The 10,027-nt window shown below is 43.0% G+C and overlaps 1 protein-coding gene and 1 long non-coding RNA gene across 3 annotated transcripts in view; both read left to right on the top strand.

Moving 5' to 3' along the window:
* The first annotated feature begins 1,633 nt into the window (after positions 1 to 1,633).
* LOC140698250 (uncharacterized) lies at positions 1,634 to 4,033 on the top strand. The gene is made up of 4 exons (XR_012075896.1): positions 1,634 to 2,112; positions 2,349 to 2,421; positions 3,177 to 3,300; positions 3,906 to 4,033. It is a non-coding gene; the product is annotated as an uncharacterized lncRNA (long non-coding RNA).
* Positions 4,034 to 4,271: 238 nt separating this feature from the next.
* Positions 4,272 to 10,027, top strand: part of MAGI3 (membrane associated guanylate kinase, WW and PDZ domain containing 3) — a 219,539-nt gene continuing 213,783 nt past the window's right edge. For both annotated transcript variants that reach the window (XM_015247467.3, XM_072967968.1), the window contains exon 1: positions 4,272 to 4,723. In XM_015247467.3, coding sequence (XP_015102953.3) covers positions 4,408 to 4,723 — 316 coding nt within the window. In that variant the 5' untranslated portion in view covers positions 4,272 to 4,407. The remainder of the gene's footprint in view (positions 4,724 to 10,027) is intronic.

Raw genomic sequence — 10,027 nt, 5'->3', positions numbered from 1 at the left:
ACAAAGGAGTAACGATGGAGGGATCCTTTCGGAAAATTTGGGAACTGATACTTGCCATTCTGAAGTTTTCTACTTAAAGGGTTTGCTTAACTTTTATTAGGAACACTTGGCACAATATTATAAAGCAAAACAAACTTTCCACCTTGCGAAAAAATGTGTCTATGTATATATAATTTATATATACATGAAGCAAATCAAGCAATCTCTCCTTTTCCTATTTGCTAAGAGCCCCCACCCCTACCCCAGCTGTGTTCAGATACTGTGCAGCCATGCAGTTTACAAGACGCTGGATCCACTTCTGAGCACCAGAGGGTGAAACTAGATAAAAGTATTTCATTACCCTTTGCACCTTTGGTTTAGGAAAGGACATCTAGGCAAGTCTGGCCAATGAGCTAGAGGGGAAGTCTTGCTGGGGGGGGTCTTTCGGGAAAGGTTTCCTTGACTGGCTAAAAGGAAATGAGGAAAGGAGACACACTTCCTTCCTTTCAGTCATTGGATATTGTTATCTGGAGCCACTGCAGCCATCTTGGGACCTAACTCACGTGTTCTGCATATTGAAACACATCTATGTTTATCGCTGTAGATTAGATGGATAGAGGTAGCCCAAAGAAACCTTGGAGATCACCATATTCAACTGTGTCATTTGTTTTTGTTAAACCAGGTTTCATATTTTTTAGCTTATTAATACCCCCCAATGGAAATCACAACTATTAAGTCAACCATTAGGTTTGGGAAACAATGATAAATATGGATATGATCTGATTATTTGGTTAGGTGCCATTTTAGACAGATATTTGCCATGTGACTTCTTTAATTATGTAGTAATTTCCAGAATAGTATCTTACCAGAATTAATTCACAGGGGTGGGCAGCTTATTTCTAGACTATTTTAAAACTGAACTGAAGCTTACTAAGGTGGGTGAATTTAATATTTATGGAGTTAAAAAGGTAATTAGCAATGCTTTTGGTCTTGTCACAAATATTACTATTTAGCATAAACTAAAATCATTTGAGTGTTTGTTTAGATGCCAGACCATAGGTTAAGTGCTTACTTGACTCAAATAGCTCCATTCAAGTCTCACAATTCAGGTAAGCCTTGTTATCATACCCATTTTGTGGATGAGGAAACTGAGGTTGGGAAGGTTAAATAGTTTACTCAAGATCACAGAGCAGTAGGTAGAAAAGCTGGTACTTGCAGTCTGAGAGTCTCCAGAGCCCTAGCTCCTAGTCACTGCAAATTTTTGCCTAAGAGTCAATATAACTTAATCTCGGTTGAGGCAGACACTGTTAGGTGCACAGTTACCAACTATTTCCCCTTTCTCCTCTGAAACAGAATCCCTATTTTGCTTGGGAGAGACTCATGGTTAAGTTAACGAATTGTGGCAATTCCATTTTCTTTACTTGTCAGTCTGCAGTGGGCATGTGGCCATTTTCCGGCCAAAAAGGGAGATTCTACCGGGGAGGGCGATTGGGAAAAGATTTTTCTCCTTCATAAAAATGGTAGCACTGTCTTTCCCTCCCTGCTTGTATAATGACCTCTGAGGATGTGATGTCTGGAGCTGTGGTGGTCACGCTGCAATCAAGAGGTAACAAGCCTGGAGCTAAAAACCCATAAGAATGATGGTAGTGGGGAGACACAAAAAGTCTGGGTCCTTAATGAGATGATTGTGCTGCTGAACTAATCCTGAGACTACTTACATCTGAACCTCATCTTAGAGATGTAATAAATAACCTTATGCTTTAAGTTACTGTTAGATATTCCATTCCATGTGGCCAGAGGTATCCTGCTGGATACACTCTAGGCAGGGAAAGATGTTTTCCCAGAGTTGCTGCAAAAATAAATGAGGTGGAGGTTATCAAGATTTCATCCAGGAATCCATTAATGTAGGTAGTTGTTCAGAAAAAATACCCCAGAGTTGTCTCAGAAGTGGGTAAATCTGAGCAATGCTCACGCTGCCTGTGCTGGATATTCCCCCCTTTTCTCTCCAGGTGCACTGCTTCTTCTTCTCTGTGTGATTGACTGATAGGGATTGCTTCAAAAGGCTCTCCTGCCCTCTGGCTTCTGGTTGGATTTGGCTATTGGGATGCACCAGCAGGAGGAAGGAGGAGGGAGGTGAGTGAGAGAAATCCCCCTACCTTCGTCGTTGGGTGATTACTTAGGCTGACTGCATCCCTTGACTGAAGGTCACAGGCTCCTGTCACGCTGCCTTTTTTGTGCAGTTTTGATAACTGTTCCTTCCCTTTGCTTTGACAGATCTCGGAGCTTGTAGCCCCAGGATTCCACACTTCCCTTGTGGTTTCCCACACCCTACCCACATCTTTGTAAAGTACCATTTGTTTCCTGCCTAGACCCTGACTGATACAATGGTGTAAACAAAATCACTGCAGCTGCTGAAGTTTGGTCCAGTGTCTCTGAGATGTGGTGAGATTCCATGGAGTTATTCATAGTTGAAATAAGGGTACTCCAACCATTAAAGAGATAGGGGACTACATAAATGTCATACTACAAAAGTGAAAGTATCACAGCTCAGAGAAAACACTTTCCACCTGAGGACAAGATATCAAAGAAGGCTGTCTGGAAGAGACGGCATTTGGGGTGAGGATGGATAGGATTTTTAAAATACAAAGATGGGAGACTGTGAGTCAAGTCAGGAAGGAGAGAAAACTCTAGAACACTTCCTGAAAAGTTAGTGCTGAAGGGACCCAGGATGTCCTTTATTCACTATTAGTTTTCCCTCCATCTCCTTTATGGGCGAGTGAGTAAACTTGAAGCTGAAATTTGGCCAAGGTCAAATAGCAAGTAAGTAGCATGCCAGGACTTCAAGCCAGGGCAGCTAGCTGCTAGGCTGATTCCTAACCCACCTTCTACCTCCAGCCCACCCTGCTTCACCTCAAGTAGTCTGCTTGCTTGTCAGTCTCTCCTACTAGACTGCGACCTCCTTCAGAGTAGGACCTCTGTTTCCCTCATCTTTGAACGCCAGTATGTAGCACAATTTCTGACATAAAGTCATCCTCATCAGCTACCAAATAGTAAGAAGAACTCACCCCCTGCCAGGAACAATATTGATATTTCATATGCACCTCATGTAATCTTCATAACAACTTGGAGGGGTAAAATTACTTGCACTTGTCAGCCAAGGATGCTGTGACTCAGAGAGGTTCTCTAATCTGCCTGAGGTCACACAGAGGAATGCAGGACTCTTATTTTACCTACCAGCAGCCGGACTCTGGAGTCCTTGCCTCAACGGGCGTTCAGTAACTTTTGTTGAATGAGTGAAAGAACTAAAAACGTCGCCTCAGTGTAAGTGATCGGCTGTCACAGGCCACTCTGCTGCTATGCCGCCTCTGGCCTCAGACTCAGCACGTTGTCTCCGCTCCAAAGTAGATCCGCTGATCTCTGCTCCCGGTGCTGGCTCCCAGGCTCCGTCCCCGACTCCGCCCATCTTGCCAGCCACGCCTCCACCTCGGGGAGTTCGTTTGCTCTTCCAGGCCGAGTTTTCTCCTGGCTGCGGCCGCTGCACTAAGCTTTTCTCAGCCTTGCAATCTGGAGCCGGTCCCACTTCCCTGCCCTCCCCTCCCCTCGCCCTCCCTCACTCTTCAAACTTCTTTTTTCCACCCTCTTTTAACTTCAGTCATTCTAGTGCCCGCCTTCTCCACTCCCATCAGCCAATCGATGGTTCTCGTTCTCGTCGAGGGTCCGCCCCCTGCCCGCCGGGGGCCAATCCCCGGCGAGGGAGTCGAGCGCTGGGGCTCGTTCCCAAGCGCCTGGCCCGTGACGGCAGCGCGCCGGGCGCCGCGCGGCGGGAGGGGGCGGGGCTCTGGATGAGGGATGGGCGAGGGCGGGGGGAAGGGTAGAGGGAGGAGGAGGAGGTTGCGGCGGGTTTGAAAGCGGCAGTTTCCTGGCAGCTTGGGCAGGCGTTGGTCTCCGCGCTCCAGCTCCGCTGCGGCCACGATCAATCCTGCGACGGGTCTACGCGCGCTTCTGCGCGCCCCCGACGGATTTTCCCGTTCCGGCTCTTCCCCCTTCACCTCCCCGCCCCCCTGCTCCTGCCTTTCCCGCCGCTCCAGCGCGGAGCTCGGGGGCCAGCCGACGGCTGTGACCCCGCCCGAAACCCCTCTGGAGCCGCCTGGGGACAATCCTCTTCTCCTTTCTTCAGCCTAACCCGGGGTGGCCCTCGCGGACCCCGGCCAGCCCCAGGGAGCGCCGCCAGGAGGGGTGTCCGAGGGGCGTCTCGGGGCTTGGGGCGGCCCGGCCCCCAGCGGGCTGTGGTGGTGGGGGGCGCAGGAGCGGCGAGGACCCCCCACGCCGGGCTGCGCGGGCCGCCTGGGGCCCCCAGGCTGAGAGGGGGCCGGAGCGGCGCCCCCGCCGCCCGCGCGGGGTCTCCCCCATGGTGCAGCGGGGTTCGGGATGTCGAAGACGCTGAAGAAGAAGAAGCACTGGCTCAGCAAGGTGCAGGAGTGCGCGGTGTCCTGGGCCGGGCCCCCGGGCGACTTGGGCGCCGAGATCCGGGGCGGCGCGGAGCGCGGCGAGTTCCCCTACCTGGGGCGGCTCCGCGAGGAGCCCGGCGGGAGCACCTGCTGCGTCGTCTCGGGCAAGGCGCCCAGCCCGGGAGATGTGCTGCTGGAGGTGAACGGGACGCCTGTCAGCGGGCTCACCAACCGGGACACCCTGGCTGTCATCCGCCACTTCCGCGAGCCCATCCGTCTCAAGACTGTGAAGCCAGGTACGCCGGCCCTGCGGTTCTGTCGCGGGGATGGGGCGGGTGATGGTGGTGGGGAGTCCGGGAGGGGCGTCTGGGGACCCGCGGCCCCACCCCACCGCTTATCGTCCGGGGTAATCTTAGTCCTCCTAGGTGTGCAGGACTCCCTGTCGAGGAGGAGGGGTGGCGGTGGTGATTCCCATTTTGCCGATAGGAAAACTGAGCTCTGGGTTGTCAGGGTTGTTCTGTAAGCTGTCATAGAATTGCCACCAGAAGCTAGGTTTCCTTAATTTGTAGCTTGGTCTCCCACCGCAGTTTTTGACTCGAGAAATAACCAGCGTTTTTCTGCTATCCTTTGTGGGAAAGGTCCTCAGGATTGTAGCATTTTCTTTGGAAGAGTCTTACGCATTTTCTAATAGGGAAAAAGGTTTTTTTTTTTTTTTTTTTTTTTTTTTTTTTTTTTTTTTTTTTTTACTACTGAGGCACTTGGTGCCAAGGTTACCTGGGAAGGCTTAGCTGCTTCAGTGTTTCTTGCACACTAGCAACACCTCAGAGCTGACAGCCTAACTCTTGTCAGTCCAGGTGGTTCAGTTATCTGGGTACCGGTGTTGTACAATATGCAGTTTGTGGCAGAATGGTGTGGTCTTTCAGGGAGCTGGTGAGTAGCCTGGGTTTCGAAGGAAGACGTAGGTACCTCTTGGAGTAAAATCTTTTGTAAATCTTTGATTTTACAGAATTTTGTTGAAGTGGGTTGCAAAGGCCCCCGTCGCCCTGGTGTCTTTTCTGCTAGTAAAATCTGCTGCAAAGCTCGTTACGTTTATGGCATACAGTTTCAAAGCATTGATCAGACTGCGTACAGTGAAATCTGATAGTAGGTAATAGCCCTCTTGTATTTGTTGTCGACAACATCGCTGATAGTTTCAGCATTGGTAGAATATGGTTTTGTTTCCTGAGATGTTTGTAGGGGAAGAGAATTATGACTACAACGTTATTAGAAATCGTAGTGTTTTTGCTGAATGTGCTCTACTGAATACACAGTGCATGGAAATATAATGGGCTGCTTCATTATAACTTGGGATAGAAAAATCAGTCCATCCCTTCAATGCAAAAATGCTAGAAAATTCTGGAGAAAGAATTTAACATGTTATCTTCCTCACAATTTTTCCTTCTTTCTTTCTCAGCAGCTCACTTGGGAAATATCTCTTATTTAATAGTCCTTAGGCTTAATGGGAACTGATGGTTTGTGGTGCAATATACATATGTGTGTGTATTGTGTGTACACATACGTACACACGTGTCCCTGAAATCTTAAATTAAGATTTTCTTCATACGGTCTGTTCCATCTCATTCATTTTAAGTTTATGGGTTTATGCGAAGCTTTCTTTTTATTGTTAATTTTTAGAACTTTGACAGACTTTAAACATCTTTTTCTGTATAGTTTTGTAAATTTAAAATTTCTTTCTTAATTCAAACTTTTACAGCCATTGTGAAAGGTAGAGGAAAGGTTTTGGGGGCTGTAATTCAGCTAGTCAGGCACTCTCTAATATCCAAAATACTATATATATATATATAGCACTTGCTGGTCTAAGTGCCATATGGTTCAAATCCCTTGAGACAGGGAATAATGAGAATATTTATATCATTGCTTTGTGTCTTGTTTTCATTAGTGGGGGGCATATATGAGAGTCTGTTACTTTCAAAAATAGGTTAAAAGTTGATTGGAGGAAGTTAATGTGATTCTTTTAGAAGACTGGGGAAATGTATCTTTAATTGACATTAGTCTGGTCGCATGTTATACATTTTCTCAAGCTTTATATAAAATGTAAGAATGTAATTCAAAGTTTAGAGTATATTGAGTAATGTTAATTAAGTGTGTCAAAAAAAGAATCATTTGCCCCAGAATGTAGTTGACATTTTTATAGTAGTCAAAATTTTCCATCTTAACAACTGCAGATACTGCCCTATTTTAAATATTTAGCCACAGTAAAGGGAATAATTTATATTAATGGGTGTAGCACATTTTATAATCATTAATAATAAAAGTTCTGAATACTACACCTGTTTTTTAAAGATATACTCTACTTCAGTAATTTCTGAAAGATACCACTATATGTCATCTGAGATTAATATTCTTGTTTCTGAGCAACTTGTTAATAATCTCTTTTAGAAAATAGTATTCTTTGTTTCTTAATGGCCTCATATTAGGCATTATATTAAATGGCTTTCTTAAATGGCTACTTAAACAACATTTGTTATAAAATAGGATTTTTGCAGGTTAATCACATGACTTTAAATATTAGAAATTAAGAACTTGAGGTTATTTGTAAAACTTCAAGTGTGATTAGAAACAGCATGAATATTATCTACAGAGGAGACAGATTGTATCCTGTTGGAATTAAATTTGAAAAGTATGAAAATACAGAGTAAGGGAATTTAAAAAGGAACTTGCCCTCCACATTGGGGCTTTTTTCCCCCTTTTACCTGAATTTTGTGAGAGAAATGGATTTTTCAATTCAATAAAGTATTGTAAAGTGTATTTAGCATTCTGTCTCTTGATTAATAACTCTTTATCCAACTGTATTTATAACATGTCATTGAGAAACTAGCACAATGCAAGAGTAAATCCAGCCATTGCTATAAGATATATTATTAGTGGGGAATGAGCTCATACTGTCTTCTGACAAAGTCCACAGTGGAAGGATGAGCTGGGCTGTAGAATATGACTGTTGTAGAGCTGTTTCTTTCGTGATTTCTCCTTTCATCTAGTAGATATTAAAGGGAACCCAGCCAAAGCGAGTACCATCACCCAGAGGACTTAATGAGGCTTCTTTCTGGCAGTGACTGTCTTTAGCTTTGACTTGGTTTTATTTATTTACTTTATTTTGTTATAATCTGTAATGGAGATTTGAAAGTAACTCTTTAAAATCCGATGCCTATGAGGCTTTTATGAGAGAATTAGAAAATTTCTTACTGAAATCTTACTATGAATGTTGTACTTAGTACTTCCCTGCCTCACCTATTGCTTGGCCCAACACGCCACCTGTTTCTTAATTACAACCTTGTCATTTTCTGCAGAGAGAAAAGTTTACGCTTGAATTTGAACTTTGTACTTTCCTGTAGTGGAGGAAATCGAACTTTGGACCTTGGGTGGAATTGTTTCACATTATAGTCCCGTGACTAGAATTACTTTCTTTGATTTTACTTTACAGTATATTTTTAAATTCCTATTCTGATTAATGATAGAAGTAGTTAATTTTGTTCTAAAATTCCCCAATCTATGCACATGCAGTGTTATGGAATATTTGCTTCAGATACCTTGAACACATATTTCAGCAGTTGTAAATTATGTGGGCTTTATTCCAGAGATGAAGTATTGATACAGTAAGTATGTGAAATCTTTGTCTACTGCATTATCATGCACACAGTACATTCAGCTGCCCTGTCTGATACTATATCTAGAGATGAAAATCACGAGGAGCAATATTTCAGTTTGTTTAAACAAAAGCTTATTTGAAACAGATCTTGTGTAATGCTAATTAAATCCAGGTGAAAGTCTTCACTGCTGACTCTTTGAGACATCCGATTTATAAGGGAATTTCATTAAAATGAGCACATCCCTAGAAATACTTTCTCCATTGGTGAAGAAACATTACTAAATGCTTTTAAGTAAGGGTGTTTATGTTACGCCAATAATGAATAACTACCCCTTTCTTGTCTTAACTTTTGGATCTTTTTGTGAGTCTTTTTGGTTTAGTGGGTAATTTGGGGATTTCAGTCAAGTTTTGTTTAGACGGTTGTAACATTTAAATAAGGGGAAGGTGAGAGAAATTAGAGTTAATAGCTAGCCTCCTAGGTTTGCAACACAAACATTTTCTTTACCTTTTCTCAGACACTAGAAACAAGAGACTGGGTGAGGCAGCCCTTTTGTTAGGGAAAATAGCATCAAATTTTCATAAACCTTAAATTTGAAATGTTCCTGCTATTCCAAAATTTGATTGCAACTTTTTGGGTCTGAAGTTGGTTTGAATACCTCAAGTTTCGAGTTCTGGGCTCTGTTCATTGACACCTTCAATGCATGTGGCTGCTGGGCTTATTAAACCCCAGTGGCAGAACAGACACTTAACATTGGCCCTTTCCACTTGCAGATCATTTTTATTTTATTCAGTTTAATGCTGAAACTGATTTTTTGGAACATAACTCTGTGTCCCTAAGGAATGTAAATTGTTTTTCTTCTGAGATCCTGGGATGTACTTTATAAAACCTCTTGTTATGAGAGACAGATTTCAGTGATTTTTTTTTCTCCTTCTGGTCTCTAATTTATATAAATTTATGGTAAAACAGATCTCCTACATTTGTTCAAGCACCTGATTTATGAAGTCAGTGCATAATCTTCTTGGGTAAATAGTTTCGTATAATGTTTTTACAAAGCACTTAGGGGTTATATAGTAAACTCTCTGGGCACTTAGTGTTTGGGGAGTGTATTGTAGGGGAATTTCATTTTTATGAACCATTTTAGTATTACCTACCAATTTCAGACTCTGCCAGTTTCCGAGTCAATATTTGGTTTGTGATTTGGCAAAGAATAAATGTTTTCATATTAAAGACTAGAACTGTTTCCCCTTTAACTAATTAATAATTTTTGTTTCCGTTAACATTTTAAGAAATAATCTCCTTGCAATACTACATTTTGGTAAGGAGAGTGAATGCCCTTAATTTAAAACTGTTCCTAAGGGTAAGATTTTCAGAAGTTCGGCGGCTGGTGGTGTGAGAGACCTGTTTGTGGGGGAAGAGAGGCGAGTTCATTGCTCTCCTCTCTGAACAAATATTATTCAGAATATTTCCCCAAAAGTGCTCATTTTGCTTTATAAAGAGAAAATTTAAAGCTCTATTACTGGCACATGTTCATTCCCTCCTCAGACATTTAGTGGTGACCCCATCATGTAAGTCAGTACCGCTGATAAAGTATAAAATGAGTCAGAAAAGGTCTCTGTCTTCCGGAAGCTCACAATTTATTGAGAACTTCGCGATTTGCTGGTCAGCAATACCTGTAGTAAAGATTTTTACCTTTTTCGCTTTTCCCCCAGTACTTAAACAAAACTCTTTTTATGTAAGTTTTAGTATGAACTTCGGTAGAAACTAGACCGATTAATTGGCTGCCCAGCATGCTGTTCAAAAAAGTGGTGTGGAGTTGCATCTTAGAGAGAAAGGATTCTCAAGTCATTACAAAAAGAGGGAAATCAAATACAAACGAAATTATCTTTTGAAAAGTTCTCAAATTTAAATTGCCCTTAAAATATACTGTATTTGTGTTTTATGTACAGTGTATTT

This window comes from Vicugna pacos, chromosome 9 (genome assembly GCF_048564905.1).
Source record: "Vicugna pacos chromosome 9, VicPac4, whole genome shotgun sequence".
In the NCBI taxonomy this organism is placed as follows: Eukaryota; Metazoa; Chordata; class Mammalia; order Artiodactyla; family Camelidae; genus Vicugna; species Vicugna pacos.
The sequence above is the reverse complement of the archived record's forward strand: the minus strand, read 5'-3'. Positions and strand labels throughout refer to the sequence as shown.